At 39.7% G+C, this 23,180-nt stretch overlaps 1 protein-coding gene across 3 annotated transcripts; it reads right to left on the bottom strand.

The window, feature by feature from the left end:
- Positions 1-6,196: 6,196 nt before the first annotated feature.
- On the bottom strand, positions 6,197-14,960 carry slc34a2b (solute carrier family 34 member 2b). 3 transcript variants are annotated; one of them, XM_028587709.1, is made up of 13 exons: positions 14,912-14,960; positions 14,322-14,369; positions 14,095-14,226; positions 13,869-13,997; positions 13,398-13,541; positions 12,431-12,542; positions 12,125-12,320; positions 11,306-11,401; positions 10,265-10,376; positions 9,583-9,750; positions 8,605-8,721; positions 8,390-8,514; positions 6,197-7,127 (listed from the first exon to the last, which is right to left on the bottom strand). In XM_028587709.1, the coding sequence occupies exons 2-13, from the start codon at positions 14,365-14,367 to the stop codon at positions 6,570-6,572; spliced, it is 1,935 nt and encodes a 644-aa protein (XP_028443510.1). In that variant the 5' UTR covers positions 14,368-14,369; positions 14,912-14,960; the 3' UTR covers positions 6,197-6,569. The 3 variants fall into 3 exon arrangements, with proteins under 3 accessions (XP_028443510.1, XP_028443508.1, XP_028443509.1); XM_028587707.1 differs by having other exon boundaries at positions 14,322-14,373; positions 14,912-14,954; XM_028587708.1 differs by lacking the exon at positions 14,912-14,960 and adding an exon at positions 14,650-14,683 and having other exon boundaries at positions 14,322-14,373.
- Between the last annotated feature and the right edge of the window lie 8,220 nt (positions 14,961-23,180).

Consider the following 23,180-nt stretch of genomic DNA (forward strand, 5'->3'; position numbering starts at 1 on the left):
TAGATGTTACTGCATTACTGTCTACCAGTGGACCAGAGGCCGAGGCCCCTGGAGGGGAAAGGCTGCCTGGCGGGCACAGGGATACATTTCTTAAATGTAAAATATGTGTGTAGATTTTTCAGTTGCATGTAGGTGAGTGAACAATAGCACAATGTAAAATAACTCAGGAATGTTATCAGGGTTTCTGTTGCCCTGCGCAACAAGCTCTTTTTTTCACACAGTGTCAACATTTTTAAATGATACAGACCCAGAAACCTGCCTGAATGTCTCAAGGTCAGAATACCACTTAGCCTAAAAATGTCAGCAGCTAACACGAGAACTACATGCAGCACGCTCAAACTGAGTGCATCTGAAGCCTGCAGGGGAAAACATGTAACACCACCCACATTGCTAAAAGTAAGCTACACTTTGTCACAGAAAGTAATACGCTGAAAAGTGATGTTGCCCACACTGAATAAAAGTTTACATGCTTCTATTGCAAGTCTACGGGCAGTGTGTACGGCTGTTCACTTAACTTGAAATAATAGAAAAGTAAGTGGGGGGACGCGACCAGTCTGTAAGAGTTGTTGTCCTCACTTGACGGTTTGCTGCTGCCAGTAATTACACATGAGCCTGCCTGCTGCTGTAATACCATCAGTGCTACCGTTAACAATCCGATTAAGTCGGCCTCCCAACAGACTGCTGGCGATGTGTCTGTTAGTGTTGTGAGTGAAGAGATACACTGTGTCACCTACCTTAAAGACATTTGGACCTGTGCATTGCCATGAATGTAAATGTAACAAACCCATTCATCTTTTGGAGGTGTATGCTGACTTTCACTGTGACCATTAACACCTTTATCATTCTTATCGGTTCATGAGGTTGGGTGACCTCATGTAATTCCAGCAGCAGAGCTCCACCTAACTTCAACCCGAGCAGAGGTCTGATCAGACGTATTAAATGGAAACTCCTGTGTGGGTGTACTGGGCCTTTATTATGTGGTCATATATCTGGTTTATTGTCCATCAGTATGCATTGGGCAGTGCTGTTCCCTGGCACTACTACTCAATTGATCATGGACATGGTTAAGTGTAGCCATAGTTTTATAAAACAGCCTATTTAATAATTGAAGAATAATGTAGAGCGAGCCAGTAATTATTGCGAATTAGAACCCAGACAGGGTTATGCAGGACTGCCAAGCGGAGGGCATCTTGAATCAGCCTGAAGGGGTTCTAATTCTATGACCAGCTCGCTCTACATTGTCCCGCTTATTACACGGCTACTCATACAGAGGTTACCTGCTGATGATACCTGAGCCCCAGTCGAGATGGTTAACTCTACCGCTGATGAGCACCGCTCTCCAACTCGTCAAATTACTAATGCTTGGTCAGTGGCTCTCCGCATCAGATACGAACGCAAAAATCACCCTTTAGGGCAGGAATGTCAAACTCAACTTCTCTAAGGGCCACACTGCAAAAAAAGAAAGAAAGAGTCATGTATGCCAAGAATGTTAAACAAGCGACAAAAACGTCATAAATAGCGCCAAAAGTTTTGAAAAAAAAATCCCCAAAACATCAGAAAAAACGTCAACATGTTTTAAAAAAGCACCAGAAAGACCATCAAAAACGACCTTAAAAGCGCCAAAATCGTAGGAAAAAGTGACAAAACGGCAGAAAAAGGAAATATTTTAAGGATAAACCGGTAATTATTCGTAATTATTGCGAATTAGAACCCCGACAGGGTTATGCAGGACTGCCCAGTGGAGGGGTACATGTTTGAACCCGAGTCTGATCCCGAAACACAGGCAGAACAACCCCAACCAATTTCGCAACCTAGACTGGAGCAAGACCTTTCAGAGTTTAAGTTATTTAAATTTTAACAAAGTAGTCTTTCATACGTAACGTTTTAATTCTGCACTGTTTCCTAGACATGCAATACAACTATCTGAACTCTTCAGGCCTCCGCTCTAACTAGCTTGGTTTGAGGTGTGCCACGTTAGCAGCTAGGCGAGTATTATAACGTGTGTTATGTAATGTGACGCAAAGTGACCCACGTTTGTCTCTGAAGTAAAGGCTGGACTACAATAGAGCTGTTTGGAGCAGTTTGTGAACAGTGTTTTCTGTTGGAGATGGTAAGTCCCTTTGGGGGGGGACTTTGGGCTTTTTCACTTTGTAAACCTATAAATATATATAACACAATAAAGGAAAGAGAAAAAGGCAAAAAAGCATAATATGAGCACTTTCAGTAAAGGATCTGAATACTTCTTCCACCACTGCAGAAAATAACACTTTCTTCAGAACAATTTCTCCAAGTTTAGCTGGTAAAGGTTCATATATTTGTGAACAATTGTTGCAAAATGCTGACAGATTTTGTGGATACAAGTTTTTGGATAAAGAATTATGACAGATGGTGAAATGGGAGGCACGGTTTGTTTCATATTAATACAGGTTTACAGTATTTGCTTTAAGACATGGCTCAATATTTATATATACTCTCTCAGTATTGTGTATATGAAACGTATCTGTGGTCGAGGTAGAAATATGTCAAATTTCAGGAACTAAAGATAAAACTGGGTTACACTTTACATGAACTCCAGCATCTAACTCTTTTATAACAGAAAAAACATTTTCAGGGGTTATAATCAGGGCCACACGGAATCTGCAGACGCAGAATTCCGCAGATTTTGAACAAATTAAAAAATGTTTAAGAATTTTTATGTTAACAATGCACTCACTAAATTATCACCTGTTTAATTTGCTGTGTGACAAAAACACAGGCTGCTCATCAATCTTGCCAAATGGGTGAATATGATACAAATGTGTTGACTTGACTTGTTATGATTTGATATAATAAATAAAATTGAATTGAATTGAACTTCTTAAAAGTGTTATCACTGTGATTTATCAAATAAATCACTCACTTGGCATGGAAACATGGAAACAATGTACGCTATACGGCGGAAAGTCTTTCAACATTATCTTTAATCAATTACATAACTGTGTCAGCATTGTCCACTGTCCTAATAAATTACTGTTTGGTGATAATTAAGTAATAAATAAATAAAACAAATTATGTGGTTACAGCCTCCCTTTGACTTGAGCACATGAAGTCCAAAAAAAAAATTCTCTAATTATACAGTGGGTAGACTTTGATCGATGTTATAGTCTGAAGTCACAAACTTATTGTTCAAAGGCAAATCAGATATGAAAGCAATAATCTTTTTTTTTTTTGCTACAGGAATTTTCTCCTAGCACACTTACAGGAAACCAGTGAACCTTCCTGATGTGTCATGTGAAACACACACATAACAGAAATGTCTGAGTTGACTATCCAATGAATTGATTAAAATGCAGTCTATATATTGACGTTTCATTTACGGGATTGTTCAGGTGCCGCCGGAAATTCGGCAGGATGTGCTTCACTTTGCTCTTTGCTGTGTTGGCGTTCTAACCTCCGGTGGATTAGTGAGGACTATGGTTCACTGCTCCTCAGATCTCTGCAGGGTAAATCCAGACAGCTAGCTAGACTATCTGTCCAATCGGAGTTTTCTGTTCCACGACTACTACTTTTATACGTACACATGTTCCACCAAAACAAGTTCCTCCCTGAGGCTATTTTGCAGAGGTCATTGAGTCTGCCGCTTAGCGCCGCCCAAGACAATTGTGATTGGTTCAAAGAAATGCCAATAAACTAGACCTTCCTCTGGAGCGCTGTGGAGGTAGGTCTGACAATGTGAGACTGATTAAAATGACATATCAGTAACCAGTGTTGAGAAAGTTCACTTTCTACATGATCTAGTTCAAAGTTTAGTTGACAAATTTAAAAATGAACTAAGTTCACAGTTCCAAAAATTAACTAGTTCATAGTTCTTTTTTCCATATGTTGCTGCGAGCTATTATTTTTCAAAAGTATTGCCACAGCCCATATAGAACCACAGACAGCAATTATTTTATCAGTTTTAACAATCAAACTATGCGTCAGATTTCATCTTAATATCCAATCAGTTCAACGTGCCGTTTCAGGTTTGCTGTGGATGGGACTGAAGTGCAGATTTTCTTTTTGAAAGCCGGCAGGCAAAGTTTGCACAGAAATGTAAGATTTTTCCATCCTCACCGACCTCGTCATAAAACTGGTTTAAATAATCATACGACGCGCATGAGACACTGGCGGCTGGTGTTGCCAGATTGGGTGTTTTTTCCACTACATATGAAGGCCTGTTTACGGTAGTGATGTGCGGATTGATTCTAAAGTATCGATATTTACGATCCCAACGTCTCCTGCTCTAGTATCGATTCTCATATAAAAAGATCGATATTTAAACTCAGTAATTTGGAGTGAGTTTTTATGTTATCATAAGTAACTTGTTGTCACCAGAAAAGTCTAATTATATACGGTCAGGGGAAGGAACTACTTCTCCTTCCGCTGGTCAGTATACTGGGTTGGTGACGGAGCCGGCCGCTGCAGCAGCAGCCCTTCTTTAATAACCCGCTACGAAGAAGACTGCAGACTGCACAGGAGTGTGTGGAAAGACAGTGAAATACAGTGCTAACGCTACAAACCTTGCTAAACATCTGAGTCATAAGAGTGAATATGATGATATAACACAGCGTCAGTCTGAGGAGGAGGTCCAGGGCGAGAAGACGCCAGGTGCTAGGGCGAGACAGACTTCAATCAGTGAGTCATTTGGCAGCAGCGGCAGAAGTTCTCCAGGTACAGGGAGATAGCGTGATAGTCGCGTTATCACTGACTGTGGTAAAATTATTCACGTCTGTTAAGGCTTTAGTTTTTTAAAATTCAAGAGTTCCCCGGAATCCCAGCATTCTTACAACAAGCTAACAGAAAGCAGTTTGTTCTGAGATTTTCTTTATAATTAAATAATATGAGAGTAGTTTATTGTCTTGTCATTATGCAGCTATAATTTGGAATTGGTAAGCCTACAGCCTACTTTTTTACTTTACGCCGACTTATTGGGAATTTAGCTTATTCACCGTAACCCCCAGAGTTAGATAAGTCCATACATACCCTTCTCATCTCCGTGCGTGCTGTAATGCTGTCTGACGGCTCCAGTGGCATCAAGCCAGCACAGAACATGCAGGTGAATGGTTCCAGTAATCCTCCTGCTCCGAATAAGTGACAAAATAACACCAACATGTTCCTATTTACATGTTGTGATTTGTAGAGTCACAGTCACAATTTGGAGCAGTAGGATTACTGGAACCATTCACCTGCAGGATCTGTGCTGGGCTAAGCTAATGCTGGAGTCGTCAGACAGCGTTACAGCACGCACGGAAATGAGAAGGGTATGTATGGACTAGTCTAACTCTGGGGGTTACGGTGAATAAGCTAAAGTCCCAATAAGTCGGCGTATTCCTTTAAACTAGTTGTCACATCACGCTACGAATAAAATACATAAAAAGTATTGGTATCGGCAATACCAGCCTGGGTATTACTTGGTATTGGATCGAATAGGAATTAAGTGGTATCGCACATCACTAGTTTACGGTGTGTTTTAGCCGTGGTTTTGGCCTGGAAGGCTCTATAGAAATCTGTCACCCTATTGGACGAAGTTAAACTGAGAGAGCGTGCCGTTCACAGACACCAGAATGAACAAGTTCATTTTACACAGGCAGTAATACAGTACGTTCAGTTCACGTTTGCCCAAAATATGAACGCGTTCAGGCACAACACTGTCAGTAACTATATATAACTTTGACTTCCCTGCCAGCGGTGGGGAGACCGTGGGGTTAGCTACCTAGGGACCGGGTTGGGCGATATGTATAAATTTTTTCAACCAGCCACCGTCAGCCCAACAACCATCAGTCACCTATAGTTTATATAACTGCCATAATTGGGAAATAAATCTCCCTGGGGCAGCTTCTGGATCTGCCCCTGGCCACGTAACCAGTAACATTAGGTTAATGTAGTAGTACAATGTTTTCCTCTGAAGGAGAAGTACACAGCAAGTCAGTAATATACAGTTGGGTTGCATATTAAGTGGTTTGAGGGCCTTTTGTAAGTACTTTCAGGGTACAATGGTTCTGGAGAAAACTACTAGCAGTGATACAGGAGGCCAAGCAGTAGGTTCTGAACAGACATGTTTCAAACGGGCATTGCACTAGTCTATTGAAAAGTGATGTACTGAATGGAAAACTTCAAAAAAAACTGCGCTTTAAAAATAGGAATTTCTTTAATTTACAAATATTATGGTCTTAAATACTGAAGCATAACACATATTTAGAAATGCTGGTTCCAAGTTGAAAATAAAACCAACAATCTCTTACACATACCATAAAAATATAAAAACATGTCATAACATTCGGAACCACCCATAGTGAAGTCATAGCAGACAGTGAGTCTGAACAATAAACTGAAAACATCGTAAAATAAACATCACATGGCCAGAAAACAGCAAGTTCATACTAACATGTCCAACCCTTGTGTTCATATTCTCCGCATGGTGGTGTTTACTACAGTGCTTAGCATTTAATCCAACAAAGGGGAATCATCAACATACCACAACGCGAGAGGTGTGTTACAAATACATTATTGCATTGAGTATAGCCTCAAGATACACATTTAACTTGATAATATTAAAGATGTGTTGGTGCTCTAACAGCCTCCGTTGTATCCTCATCTCTTGACATGGCTGGATTATCATACATCTCCAGACTCTTCTGGCTGTTCCTCCGAATCTTTTCGTCCTCCTTTTTCCTGCAGCACTTGCAGCACTTGCAGCATTTGCAGCACCAGCAGCAGTGTTTGCCACAGCAGCCAAAGACCTTGGTCACCACCTTGTCCCAGGGCGCCATGGAGTGCAGGGGCCGTGGCAAAAAGTCCCAGTCACGGAGGAACTTTGGCAGATAGCGGGGGCAGCGAGACTGCATAATGTTGACAATGATCACAAAGACGACCAACGCAACGATGGGCACCCCGACACCGACCAGGACTTGCCAGCCAGCCAGCGAGAGGCCAAATACAGACAGAGGTAAAACCAAGAAGCACAGGAAGAGGTAGAAGGCAGCAAACCAGCGGTACTTAGCCGTATGGTTCCCCAGCCCTCTGGCCAACCTGATGGGCAACCGCGTGAAGGGGATTGGATACCACAGTAAGATCCCCATGATGTTGAAGAAGAAATGGCAAAGTGCAATCTAGAAAAACAAAACACAGATGAGGGTCAAACAAAGCGATCACTGTCAGATCTCATAGAAAATATCAATCAGCCAGCAATGCTTTGAGTTAAAAGCTAACAACAGCATGCTAATGATGTTTAGCAGGTATAATGTTTACCATGTTTGCCTTAGTGGTTTAGCGTGTTAGCATGCTAAAGTGTGCTAATTAGCAGTAAACAATTAGCACAGCTGAGGCTAATGGGAGTTTTTTTATTAACCCGACAATATTGTCATCAAATCAACAAGAAATATGCAACATTATCATTTCATTGTCATTTGTATGTCTTTAAAATTGTGTTGTTTTTTTAGCTGGACAAATCTGTTATCACTGGCATTGCCACTGGCGCTAGATGATTCAACATTCTATTGTACCATTTTGTAGTAAGGGTAAATCTGAGGTATCTTTCCAATTTACTTTATTTTAGATATTTGGATAAACCTACCCTACAAGGGGATGAAGGTTATTCAGTTTCATCTGTACAAAATTTCATGGCAATCCATCAAATGAAGCTCAGCGTAAATTCTTTCAGGAAGACTTCTAAGCTTTCATTCACCTCTCTCTCTTTCCTAAACTGATCGGCTGAACTCTTCAGTCAAACCAACCAGAATTGGCCATGAATTCCATGAGCCAATCACATCATAGCATCCCTGCTTTGAAACTGTTCTCCTCTCTTCTATATGTCAGTTGTCATTTCGGGCAAATTGTGCAACCCTCCTCCACCCCTTTCATCTCCGGTCATCTTCATCCACGGCACCCTAGGTCCCCCTCCGGAAGAACGCTCCTGTACTTCCATCCAGTCTTCACCACCACCAGTGTCTTGACTCCATCGAGGGATATGCCTACTCTTGGATTCTTTACCCCTTATAAAATGATTTACATAGCAATGGAGTCTAATCGCCAAAGACTCGTGTGATGTAATGAATAAATGTATTTATTTTTTGCACCTTTCAACAAAGTCTCTCCTGATTGAAAATGAAGTTAAGATATTTCACTAAAACTAACAAATATATAAACATCATGATGGCCCTCGAGGAAAAGTCAGGGGATCACCAAAGTCAGTACGATTCATCCTCTGGGGACCATGAATGCTTCTGGTTAATGTTTAAATGTTTCCAATAGTTAGATATTTCAGTTTGGACCAAAGTGGTCATCTCACCAAAATAACATTGCCATTCACAGACCCACGCTGCTAGCATGGCTAAAAAAAGCCACATAAGGGAACGTTTGTATTGCATCTTACCTGCAGGGAGTTGGAGAGTGTTTCTCCAGGGCTAGCCATAGCAGCAAGTATAGCAGTGGTTGTCGTACCAATATTAGACCCCAGTGTCAGGGGATAGGCTCTCTCCAGGCTAATGACACCAATACCTGGTGAAAGAACAAAGATATAAAATCATGGTGTAATCAAAAATAAAAATCAGAAAATACAGCCAAACCAATATGTAAATGGTGACTTACCAACTAGAGGAGTTATAGCTGAGGTGAACACGGAGCTGCTCTGAACAATGAAAGTCATCCCTGCTCCCACCAACATCGCAATGTAGCCGGTAACCCAGGCGAAGGGGAAGGGGAAGTCTGTAGTCAAAGAGAAACACAGAAAGTGGGCAATAAACCTGATGACGTGAGCCCAGTGTTAATGCACACATTACCATCTCACGATTAGAGCAAACGACTAGTTTTATCACAACAGTATTGTGTCTCGGTCACGCAGCAAGACTGATGGATCTGGAGGCGAGCCAAAAACAACAGGGAGGCTGTACCTGTGTCGCTCATCAAGCATCCCTATGGAGAGCTGAAGGGCTGGGTTCAAAAAATCGCTTTTTCAGATTTAAATCGAATTTCATTTGAATGATCCAATATGGATTCATAAAATCCACAATTGATCCTTGTGTGTATTTTATGAAACTAGAAAAACCTAAGGAATCCATGGGTACAAACTATTTAATGCTAGCTTGTCCGGAAGTGGGTTAAATGACCAAAGTTAGGCTACATTTTGGCGAGGGAAAAACTGGCATGGCCATTTTAAAACGGGTCCCTGTGTCACCTCAAGATATCTGAATGAAATGTCACTCAAAAAAACTCACTGACTGGAGAGTTGCACTTTATTGTGTGTTCTTGTGAAATATCAGTACATTAATGTAACTGCTTTGGGGTGAATTATTAATCTAAACAATGATACTTTTAATAATGCAGCAGGTTAGTGGGAAACTTGTACAATTGTAGAATATCTTTCATATCCAAGCTAAATTGGTTTTGCAACTGAAATATCTAATCGACATTGAATCGCAGAAGTAATGGATTTGGGACCTTATGAATCAGAATGGAATCTCTTCGTGAAATCAGTGGCGATACCCAGCCCTAGAAGGCAGATGTGCTGACTATCAAACAGGCTGGAGAGAGCAGGTTAGCAGGAAATTGTGTTGACATTTTTTTTACCCATGTTGAGCACCTTCTTGATGACCACGGCCACCTGTCCCTTTAGCATGGAGTTGAGCAGCTTGACGATGAGGATGAGGCAGGTGCAGAGGACGAGCAGAGACAGGGCCAGGAGAATGAGGCCCACGGCCAGGTCTGGCAGATTAGTATTGACGAAGATGTGTTTGCCTGCAACAGACGGTCAAAGAGATGAATGGCATTTAAGCGTCCACTCTCGTCTCACATTATGTCGCAGCCAAAAATAGCCTCATGTGTGTGACTCACTTTAGAGCAATTTTTTTGATAAATGGAGATGATATCAAGAACATTTATTTTGAAGAACTCAAGACCAGTTTCTGATGTAATCAAATTGAAAAATAAGTGTTTTTGCTATTTCTAAAGCCAAGCACAAAAGCATTTACTTAAACTGGGGGCAGAATACTTTGACCATTTTATGGTCATGTGGCACTCGTGAATAGACGTATTGAGCAGGTAGACGGGTCAAGGAAGGGTATTAGCTGAGTCACTGTAACGACTCAAAGGTAGTCATTGTGCGGACATCAGAGGTTCTGGATGAAGGAGGTTGTTGTGTCTCGTATATCACTGAGCTTCAGTGGATCAGATGCTCCTAATTGCTTTGTAAATGTTCTTTTTTTCTTTCTTTCTTTGAACCGTTGGTATTCACTGATGGAGGCACGCTTACATTTCTGCTGGTAATCGGTCCAAGACGAGTTCATCTGGGTCCAGGTCAGGTTTCCTTCATCCCAGCAGACTGCACCAGCAGTGCAGTTCTCCACTGTTGTGTTCCAGAAAGTCTAAAAGCAAAAAACAGCTAATATAAACAATATGATATTCAAACTTTTGACTGCTTTCTTTAATAACTAAATAACACAATACTTGTACTTTTACTTTCAGTACTTGAGTAGTACATTTTAAAATAAACTACTTGCAATACTTAAGTACAAAAAATGTTGAATACTTTAATACTTCCACTTAAGTGTGGTGCTTAAAGAGCACTTCTACTCAAGTCACTTTTTTGATAGAGCACTTGTACTTTTACTCAAGTATGAGTCTCTAGTACTTTATACACGTCTGTTAGTCTCAGAGAACGAGAGTTAATTTCCCAATCAGGCAGTGAAACATTGGCATCAGTGTAGGTGTTGCCAAAGGTCTCCGTTTTTGGCCGTTGAGACTGCAACACAACCCCGCAGATTCCAAACCAAAACGGGGTCAGAAGTGTTTTCAGATGTCTGGGAAACGTAGCAAAAGATATTCATTTTTAAACCAAAATATAGCAATGTAAATATAGCCTCTGACTGGACTCGCAAATCAATGGAGCTAAATTCTATTACTGGGGAAATATCGCTGATCATTCTGTGAACTCTACTCCATCACAGTGGAACAAAGATAGGTTTCCAGATTAGTAATGCTGTTTACGCCATACCCCCTATTATCAAATACCTTGAGCCCCTGAGCAGCAATAATTAAGAAGTCAATGCTGCCACAATAATCTTTAAATTCATATACGTAACATTCCACCTTTTATGAAATAACACACCTTCAAAGCATGATCTAAGAACACAATCGCTGTGGTCACAATACAAGAAGGACAAAATCAATCATTAACAGGAAAAAGCAGAGGTAACCACAGCTTTATCATATGTTTTTACTGCTACTGTGTTATGTTCGGCATGTGGCAAACTAATCATTTATGCACGTGATGCAGCTCTTGTTGATTTCTTACCGTGTTAGTCTCTTTTTTGCACCATACTTTGATCAGACTCTTGTTTCTGGCTGCTGGGTCACCAGTGGCAATGCCAGTGATAACAGATTTGTCCAGCTAAAAAAAACAACACAATTTTAAAGACATACAAATGATAATGAAATGATAATGTTGCATATTTCTTGTTGATTTGATGACAATATTGTCGGGTTAATAACGACTAAGTGGGCAAAGGCAAATAGTAGAACAGTGAGAACAGTCTGGTAAGTTCAGAAAATGACATCACTTTACTGCAATGCAGCCTTTAAAACCAGGAAAAGACAACACTTGTGCAAATTACGATATCCAAAATTGAAGACGATATCTAGCCTCACATATTGATGTTGATGTAATATCAATATATTGCACAGCCCTACATGTACCATAGCACTTTATCGTGGTCATTGCATCACATGGTCAGTCCATACCAGACCTTTGTAATCACAAATTGTTAACTCTCTAAATTTCTGAGTGATTTGTATGTATGTGAGTTATATGTGTGTACAGTATGTGTGTTTGTTGTGTTATGATTGTCTAAGCTACTGGATGCCTAAAATTTCCCTTGGGATGAATAAAGTATCTATCTATCTCTCTATCTATCTCTCTATCTATCTATCTATCTATCTACCTGTATTTTGTATGTATATGTATCTGAGATGAATATACTGGCCCCTAACAAAAACAAACTTACACTACTTTAAAACTAAACCTTTCTGAAAAAACTAAAAGTAACCGAAAACTAGCAATCACACTCTGAAAACTAACTAAAACTAACCTAAACTGTAATAAGCTTGACTCTACCTGGATGATGGAGTTGGTGAGAGGGTCAGTGATGACGTTGAGCAGGTCGGGGGCGTCCTCCCCGCTCTGGATATTAAAAGATTTGATTATGAGGCTGGTGAGTTTGTAGAGAACACCGGTGGCGACTTCCAGGGGCAGAAGAATCAGCACAGACAGCCAGTTGAAGAAGTCGTGGACTGTAGCGCCAGCAAAGGCCCTGGAAGTGAAGGAACACGCTCTTGAATGCACCAGACACTGTTTCTAGAGTTATTATTGTACCGCAGCGTTGTCTTTGCCATATCTTTATCATTACATGCTCTAATTTACCTGCGGAACTCATTTCGGTCTCCTGCCTGCATCATGGCCACTATAGTGTTGGTGACAGATGTTCCGATGTTGGCGCCCATGATGATCGGCACCGCAGACTGAACGTCCAGCACTGCAGAACAGAAGTGCCATTATATTAGTGTGTGAGACACTATAGTAGGGCTGCAACAAACGATTATTTTCATAGTCGATTAATCTGTTAATCTGTTTTTCTTTTTCTTCCAAAGCCTAAAATGACGTCCTCAAATGTCTTTTTGTTTTGTCTACAACTCAAAGATATCCAGTTTACTGTCAAAAGAAGAGTGAACAATCCAGAAAATATTCACATTTGAGATTTAAGCTGGAATCAGAGAATGATTTTGACTCAAACCGAGAAATCAAACTTAAGTTGTTTCTAGTGATTAAAACAAAGTCCTGACATAGAAAGCAGCTGTTTGGACATGAATTCACATGGTTCTTAGAATAATCGATGATCAAAGCAGTTGCCGATTACTTTAATAGTTGACAACTATTCGATTCATCTTTGTAGGGCTGCACGACATGAGGAAAATGTGCCATATGCGATAGCACTGTTCAATATCGCGATAACGATATTACTTGTGATACATAAACAGATATTAATGTGTACTCAGTTCTGCTGCTTTCAGTATTCTACTAAAATACAACAAACTGCTCAACTGAAAGGAAATCATTTCCAACATTCTTTTATTGAACAAATTGAACATTGAATTGAATATAAAATATACATTTTAAAGTGCATTTTTCTACTGATATATTTTCTATCAACCAACACAAAAAATGTGTCTTTCGTGAATATTTTGCAACCTTTGGCGATGTGGTTGTTGCGGCAGTTGATATTGCGATGACGATAAAAAAACATATATTGTGCAGCCCTACACTACAGCTCCATGCACGTGTCTGGGTTGAAAGAGTCGACTAATACAAGTGTGTGTACTACAGTCCTTACATCCAGAGGACACCATGCTGACCACAATAGAGGACGAGGTGCTGGAGCTCTGCACCAACACTGTGACTAACACCCCGATCACCAGCCCAGCCACAGGATTGGACAATATTACATTGTCCTGGAAGATGTCACCCGCAGCTTTGCCTACACACACACACACACACACACACACACACACACACACACACACACACACACACACACACACACACACACACACACACACACACACACACACACACACACACACACACACACACACACACACACACACACACACACACACACACACACACACACACACACACACACACACACACACACACCACACACACAGGTAAAAAACACAGCACTCCATGCACAGTAAATAAGCAATTTGTTGGACCTGGCATTATCAAGTAAATTAACTAAATGTGCAGTGATGGGCGGTGATAAAGATCCAACATATTAGATGTAATTGTGTAATTTTACCTCCGACCAGCTGGAAAGCAGAGCTGAGAACATCCAGCGAGCAGATAAACAGGTAGAGAAGTCCCAGCAGCGTAACAGCCTTCAAAATACCAGTCAGCACTCTCATAATCTTCCCTTTTGTATCCAGCTCTGTGACAAGAAGAAAAAAATCCACAAAGGAAATGAATCAGAGTCAGGTTTTGTAAAGGTGTTCTCACGCTGTGCAGAGAATGGAGCGCTGCCTCACCTGACCACTTGATCCCAGTGTCTTTGAGCTCAGGGAGATCCCAGGGATCTTCTGCATCTGGATCCTCATTCACCAGGTCCACGGTGGAGTAAGCCGGCAGGATGGCCACATCTTTAGCTGTAACCTTGTCATCTAATGCAGGGCAGACACGAGGGGATGTTATAGAAAAGGTGGCAACAACACAGTTTGAGCAGGTTATTTAAAGTATGCAAGAGAAAAGGACATACCAAGAGTGGGGGAGGAATCAGTCCCCACTTGTGGTCTTGGAGCCATGACTGTCTGGGAGAGGGGAAAAAAGTTACATTAAATTAATAAAACAAGTCAGAACATACATGTCATTATATTACTGGAAAAATTAGAAGGATCATGTTTACTAATGGAGCAAAAGCTGATGTTGATAAAGTGGACATTTTGTCTATGTGCTATCTTTGCAGATCACCTTTTCAAAATAAAATAACTTTTGTTAAAGCAATGATTTTAGTCTACAAACAATCTGTGTAATAGTCATTATAACACAATGAACTTATTTACTGACTTTAGCCTCAACTTGATCACCTTTACAGTTGATCCAGCAGAACTAAATCTCCAAAATGACTGTGATAAAAAAATAAAATAAAAATAACACACAATTACAAAAAACATAAATGTATCACTTCGGCTCTAAGAAAACTTAGAAAAACGCATATAACACATTTCCCCGGGTTCCCTGGATACTTAAATTGATTAGACAGATTTCCCGGATTACAATCATTTCACATGTGACGACGTGGCCTCTCTTCCACACGAGGAGAACAGACGCTGATGGCGGAATACGCACCTGCGGGCAGCGGAGCGCTCTGAGCGGGGAGAGGGACGCGTCACCTGGGCTACCTGTTGCTCTCTGCCAGGCGGAGGGCTGCTTTTATAGCGCGGCACACACACACACACACACACACACACACACACACACACACACACACACACACACACACACACACACACACACACACACACACACACACACACACACACACACACTGCTCTCAGTTCAAAGGTCGCGCACACTGCAGAGTACAAGCGGTGGTGCGCATCTGTAGGTGTGGAGGTAAAAACAGAGAAATTATTTAAGGAATTGTGAGAGGATTATATAGGCCTAGTGTTGCATAGGGAAAAGAAATCTGACACTATACTTTATTTTATCTACAATAACACGTTGGTCGACTTAATTACAGTTATAGCTGCTGTATAGTATATACAGCTATATATATATATATATATATATATATATATATATATATATATATATATATATATATATATATATATATATATATATATATATATATATATATATATATATATATATATATATATATATATATATATATATAGTATAGTATAGTATAGTTTAAGAGCAAAACAAATACAACTCTTGTGATATGTATTGTGGGTTAGCGCCTGTCTACAGGCTTTATTCTCAGCCACTGTACAGCCAAAGGCACAGGTAACAGTTGACCAGTGCGTGATACTATAATGAAGTCAAGGAAGCTGCCCCCTGGTGGTTGTAAATGTGACACTCAGCTGCATTTCTTCTGATTTCTTCTCAGTAGTGGGGGGTGGCAATCTTCATAGATTTTACCGGATATTTTAATGTTTAAAATGTTCTGTATTTTCTTTTTTTTTTTCTGTTTGACATTTCAAGTTTTTTTTGTAAAATACTGGATACTAATCCAGAGATCTTCAACGTTTTTAGGCCAAATACCCATTAACTGAAAGAGAGACAGAGTGGAGAGACCCCCCAACTACATGTAGCCTACTGTATAAAATGAACTAGCATTAAACTTGGCCAGAGCGATGAAAATGAATGGCTGTGAATCCCAGGCGCAACTCTAGGATCAGACTTTTAGGGGGGCTCAGCCCCTAATGAGAATGTGACATGGATACAGTGCCTTGCAAAAGTGTTAACATTCAGCAATTTTAGTTGTTTACGTTTCAATTTGGCTTCTAATCTGCGCCATGAAATGACCAACTTCTTCTCTGGGGACTACCAACGTTAAACTTCACAACCGTCTCCTGCTCCCCCCTCTGACAGATCAGAGAGAGACTCAGCCAAAGGCGGGAGTCTGGCACAAGCTCCTCTGATTGGCCAACACTACGTTTCTGTTTATGGTCATTGTTTGTCCTCTGTCACTAACAGACAAGTTCACAAACTCTCACATAGTCTGTGGTTGAACTGCTCATAACTCATGTCCACACAAGTTAAGTTGTGTATCACTGTTCTCCATCATATTGATTCATTGTTGGTCTTTGCAAGTTGTCATTTAAAACAACTAATGTATAGCTCTAGTTGTATGCATGATCCATATCCACTACCTTCACACATACCTGATCACACACACACACACACACACACACACACACACACACACACACACACACACACACACACACACACACACACACACACACACACACACACACACACACACACGCAGACATTTATTGCTGATAATTTAGCCTGAGCTGAGTTTATAGCAGAGATATGGCTAAGATATGACTGTAACAATTTAGTATATTACATCTGAAATAAATGGTATGTATATAAGTCAACAAGAGCGCCTGTCTCCACAATATCATCTGTTGAGTGTTTGATGGTTGTTTATTTGTGCTTTTGAATGCAACCTAAAACAATGAGAGAATTATATTTTTATTATGCTCATTCGCAACTCCATTTTAAAATGAGTCGGGAAGCCAACAGCAAATAAGTTTACTTTCCCTTGTATCAAACAAAGAGAAAAGTCCTCCCCTCGTCCTAAAATGGTCATTAATCGATACTAGAGAACTTACTTGTTTTATGAGAATATATACTGTATGTATTTGACCAATCAGCGATAATCATCCCTGCAAATCCCACCGCAAAGGTTCCTGTACTTTCAGAAAGAACATCTGATCAGGGCCATTGCAGAATGAAGCCCCCCAGAACTTTATTTAAACCCTGGTCCCTGCGGTTGAAACCAGGTTGAAACACAACAAGTTCCTTTAGAAGGTTCCTGGTTCTTGGGGGAAGTTCCTGCGCTGGAAAAGCACCTAATGATTAAGCTAGAATGATGTTTCAGTTACTCCCAAACCTCAATAGATTTAATGCTGCACTAAAAAGAGTTCACTGAGTTTAACGTTTAAAGACTCAAAGCACTTGATAATGATGACGATACTACATATTTGGAATACTTGGGACCTGCGTGGGTATTTCAGAAAGACATGCGCCAGACAAGTTTTTTTCTGAAACTCCAAAGGCAGCCTTTCCACATGATGCCTTTAACCTAGTTTGGTCACCAGAGTTTTATGTGAGATACACTCCCTAGATTTAAATCCCTCTGGGCCCTTAGCTGCATGTCTGAAAAAGCCTATCAGACTCTTCTTTTACCCCTTTTATCACTGGAAGACCCAAGCTTACAATAACAAAACATACCAGTTATCTATATTAAATCCAATTACTAATAAAAAGAACTGCTTTATTATTTCAGTTGTTGTTGTTGCTTAGTTTGCCTTGAGGGATTGTAACCTGATATCTAATCTATCTTGCATATCATCACGGCTCATAACCAACAATCATTATACATGTAATGACTCAGGCAGTGGCAGGTACTCAACTCAGTGCTCAACTGCCCTGCAAAATAAGAAATTAAAATATCCACTCCAAAAAATTCTTAGCGCAATGCAAAATCTGTTGGCTGCGTGCTAAACCAAACACAATGAATGAAACAATGGATCTACAAATGCATATGATAAATTAGGCCGGCCACACGCTGCCTGCGTGGCGTGAGCGTGTCAGCTGCGCGGCGTGTCCGTTTTTATTTGGGCTCCCATGTTAACAGCTTAGAGCGTGCACACTGCCTGCGTAACACACACGTCTCACCACCCGAAAACGCGTGCCTGCTAAAAATAGGACCGACGCCTATTTTTCACGCAACATGCAAGTGTGTTGGAAGCGTTTCCAGGCAAAATAGAATAGGAAAAGATTTTTATATATCATTTTGACATGAATACATATTAATACATGACATGTTGATGTTTGAAAGTCTCTAGGATTTGACATAAATGCTGATATAAATGTAATTAAAAAAAATTATAACAAATAATGATTATTATAATTATATATTTATGTTTAACATGAAGTATACTACTGTTTGAGTGCAGTAATCAATGGGAAACATCCATGTGTCCAGACAAGGCTAGCAGCAGCAGCGCCGTGTCAGACACCTTTCTGGTGTGGAAAGACTTCGAAAAATCCACACAGCCGCAGAAACGCCACGCTCACGCCACGCTCACGCCACGCTCACGCCACGCTCACGCCACGCTCACGCCACGCTCACGCCACGCAGCCAGTGTGTGGCCGGCTTTATACTTTGAAATACATCCAAATATTACTTTGTATGATCGTATAAGAAAAAGCAACAATACTCATGTAAAACATCCACAAAAATGCAGTAGCACACATTTCTTTACAGCAAAGCCAATTGAAAGCTGTGTTATGAATTTCTATGAAAAAAGGTGCAAAATCTGATTCTGGATTCAAATTTAAATGAATTCATAACTTCTTTGATTTTTATGTTTTTATATGATTACTTTCATTGCCTTTCTTTTTTTTTTTTTTTGCACATTCCGACCACTGCAAATAAAATACAGTTCACCTTTGTACTACTCTTTCTAATCCCACCACATTAAAATAAAGTATTTTTTAAATCAATATAAAACACATTTTTTAGTAGAGATGTTGCTGATATCGGTATTTAAATGTAATAAATCACCATAAAAATGTCATTATTTCTTCAAATATTCCACAACTGTATTTCAGCAGGAGTAATTATAGGCTGCTAATTATTTTTTGCAGGAAAACGACATCAAGCCAGGTGCAGTACATAGTTGATTAAATAACCAGTGATAAAAAGTTACTGATAATTGAGCCCAGAGGCTCCTGTGCAGTTATGAGCAGTAATATTTTATATATTATGTGTGATAGCTACAGTATCTGATTGGTTCCACTTCCAACAAGGGTTCTTGTTCTAGCCTTGACCTCTCCACAGCCCACACAGTAACACGACACGACCCGTGCACGAAACAAACTCCACTTGAGATTCACAGTGTGGCGCCCGGTGATGTATAAAAGAAGCATCTTAAAGTGGCTTTATTTTACAACTCTCCTAGTTATTGATTGACTAACACATTAGGTTTAATCCAATGCTTTTTTCTCAGAAGACCCACATACAGCTGAGGCTTGACTCTAACCTTTGGTATGGTGCTGTCATCGTCCCTCCCTCCCTCCACCCACACACTTATCAAAATACTTTTTACTTATGCCTGTAGCTATGTTGGATTTTTTTCTTCTTTTGAATGCCCGGAGTGACCTTTGACATGAAAAAACATTTGACATGATATGTCTTTTCAAATTGTACCTAGGTGTTCAATTACCTTTTTTTTTTTTTTTGTAGAAAACACATTGCGACATGTCTTTCTAATTTGACCTGTATGCTCACAATCCCATGATGCTATTGGAGTTGAACATATTAGTTGAACCACAGAGAATTATTCACACATTATAACACACATTCAAGAGGGTCTGGTGTTGGGGCAACTGGATAGCTCACCTGGTAGAGCGTGGGCCCCGTGTACAGAGGCTCAGTCCTCACCGCAGCAGCTACAGGTTCAATTTCGACCTGCGGCCCTTTGCTGAATGTCGTTCCCCCTCTCTCTCCCCCTTCATGTCTAAGCTGTCCTATTGAATAAAGGTCTAAAATGGCAAAAAAATAAATAAATAGAGGGTCTGGTGGCTAATAGCACCCCTCCCCCCTGCATACAGTATGAAGCAAATTGAATATATAGTAAAATATGAACTGGACACTTGTAAATAGGAAAGTATCTCTTCACCTCTTATGTTTCTGCAGTGGTATGTCCATTTTTGCTATGTAATTTAATGTCAATATTATCTGTATCTGTGTCATGTTGTGTGAGACTCTTTGTCAAGGTTTTAAATGTTAAAAAAAAATCCCATCATGCATTATACTTTATAATTATATCTATGGATCATTTACTCCATCTTAATGTTTTGTTTTCCTTCTGTTATGGTAGCAGAGTTCATGATTGCCTGCAGGGTCACTGAGTTGATGCCACCTCTCTGCCATGCTGGCACAGTCCACAGAGAGTTTGGCCTGTTGTTACTGCCGGGAGCCACCCTGTAGTACCACGCTGTGAGTAGGCTGAGCTGTAATCCATAAAGCCATAAAGATCTGCTGCAAGAACTCGTCCAAACTGGTTGAGTCTCAGAGGGTAGCGAGGCTGAGCGGCTACAGTGTCAAGGTTTCGACCAAATTGACAGTGAATTTACATGTGATGGAAAGAAATAATGCAACATAATGCCTGTAGCCTATTACTGCCAAGATGTATCAGTGTCTTCTGAAATCTAATGTTTCCGTTGAGTCGACATAGCCGAAATTGATACTGTCGGCTATAGTGCATCATTTTAAAATAAACTAAGATAAGATAGACGTAGAAATTCCTGTGCTACAGCAGCTCATAGGATTTCTTTTTACACACATCAGAATAACACAAATACACATTAATATAGGAGAAAAAATATACATAAAGTATAAGAAATAGAAAAAATAGAATTAGTTATAATAATAATAATAGTAATAAAACAAACATATTTACACAATAAACATCCTTCTATAAACAGACAGTATATAAACACAGATATACAGATGAGTAAGGTGCAGATGAATAGGAATCACATATTGCACAGTTGGAGGGAACTAGTATCTAAGGCAGTTAGGGTACACATTGTACAAAATAAAACTAGTTCCAATTCAATTCAACAACTTTATTAATCCCACAAGGGGCAATTAGTTAAGAGCAGCTACAAACAACACACACACACACACACACACACACACACACACACACACACACACACACACACACATACATAACAGCACAAAAGCTTACACCCTAGAGAGTAGATACAAAATGAAAAAAAAAAAAAAGGTTGTATCCATGTAAAAGTCCAATCGCAGAAGGGATAAAAGAATTAATGTGGCGATTAGTTTTAAAAGCAGGTAAAATATAACAACGTCTTGATGGCAACAGAGAAGAACAAAAGAACAAAAATTGCTTTGTTTCACGCCAATCATTTTAGAGCAGGGTTTCACTCTATCGTTCAGGCTGTTTCTGTCCGTCACTGTGAGGCTGTGAAACCGGCTGATAAAAGAAAAAGTCATAATGCTTTTGATCAAAGATTGACAAAAAAAAAAGCGAATGACAGAAAAGAAGTTCAGTGAATTCTCTGTTGCCCTTTGTTCACAATAGCCTGAGTGTTAACTCGGAGTGGAGGGATGGCAGAGAATTTCACCTGGAGGAACGACGCTCTCTCACTCTGGGATGTAGTCTACAGAAGGTGACACACAATTTATTACAGAATGCACCGAAGCACAAAGGAGCTGCTGAGTATCAGTCGGGTGACCGTCCTGGAACACTGAGGAAATAATTATTAACAATTTAACAATTCAAACATTTCAACAAGTTTCAAGGGTTACCAAAAGGGATAATACAGCAGCATGACCAGCAGTATTCTGATAATACACAGAAGAGTTTGTTAGAGCACAGTATATCAAAGGGTTTCTAGGTGAAAAAAGCTATCTTTTAATCTGTATGTTTTAGCTACTTTTATTTTTAAATCTATGCAGCAAACAATTGGTTATTGTCCTTCCATTATTGCAGAAAAACAAAACAAAATGAAAAATAGAAATAATCCTTATTTACTAACTTACCTAGTTGATGTAATGATCTTTGATGTAATGATATTTTAGTTTCTTTGATAGAGAGAGACTGATGTATGACAGATTATGCCATATATCACTTCACTTTAATTCAATGAACTGTATTTATCCGTTGGGAACTTCATTTGTGCAGAATATCATATATATGTACAGTTCCCATAACCAGCAGCACAACCCAGTTCACATTTCACAGTCACACAGTCACACAGTTGGCGTGTACACTTCACATTCCCAGCAACACAACACAGTATACCACTCAAATCACATTCACACCCACCGGAACAATCCTGTAAATGAAACGTTGTCGATATAGACTAAGAGCCACCGGAGCCACCCTGTAGTACCACGGTGTGAGTAGGCTGAGCTGTAATCCATAAAGCCATAAAGATCTGCTGCAAGAACTCGTCCAAACTGGTTGAGTCTCAGAGGGTAGCGAGGCTGAGCGGCTACAGTGTCAAGGTTTCGACCAAATTGACAGTGAATTTACATGTGATGGAAAGAAGGATTTTATTTCTGTTCTGTTTCCTGTTATCAGAAACTGTGTACAGTAAGGTTTTCTTTGTTGAAGTTTATTGTAAGTGTATTACACTTTATTTTTATACGGTTCTGTGAAAAAAATCTTCTCAGGCCTTGTCAATTTATTTTTTAATTTCTTTGTTTCCACATATCCAATTTTTTTTTGCCTTAAGAGCCCAGAAAATGTGTTTTGTATTTGGATACACAATTTGTCGAAAAAAAAATAAAAATAATATTCATTATTAATTTAATAATAATTAAATTAATAATGAATGTGATGTGTTTTATTTAGCAAAATTACATTGTGTTGTTCTATCCTATGCAATATTTCCTTTATTTCTAAGCAGATTTTCTATGCTGTATTATTATCGCCCCCCCTGACTTGTGCCACACCACTTAAAAAATCCTGGAATCGCCCCTGATGTAGCTTGAGAGGCAACAGCCTGGGGCATCATCGACAACAACATTCCCCCGAACACCTTGTCAAGCTGAGTGCTGTGAGTAAGCTGTACAGGGTTTCTACAAGTTTCAACAAGTCAAAAGTAAGACTTTTTAAGACCTTTTTAAGACCTTTGTGAAAACAATTTAAGCCCTATATCACGACATCAAAAACAAAGTCAGATGTCAGAGTCTGGAAGTTGCATGTTGGTCTCATTTGTAGTCATAATCAGCAAATTATTTTTTGGACTAAAGACAAAAATAACTACAACACCACAGAATTTCAATGAGCATTAGAAAAAATGTAGACCTGTTGAACAT

The sequence above is a fragment of the Perca flavescens genome, chromosome 9 (assembly GCF_004354835.1).
Source record: "Perca flavescens isolate YP-PL-M2 chromosome 9, PFLA_1.0, whole genome shotgun sequence".
NCBI lineage: Eukaryota > Metazoa > Chordata > Actinopteri > Perciformes > Percidae > Perca > Perca flavescens.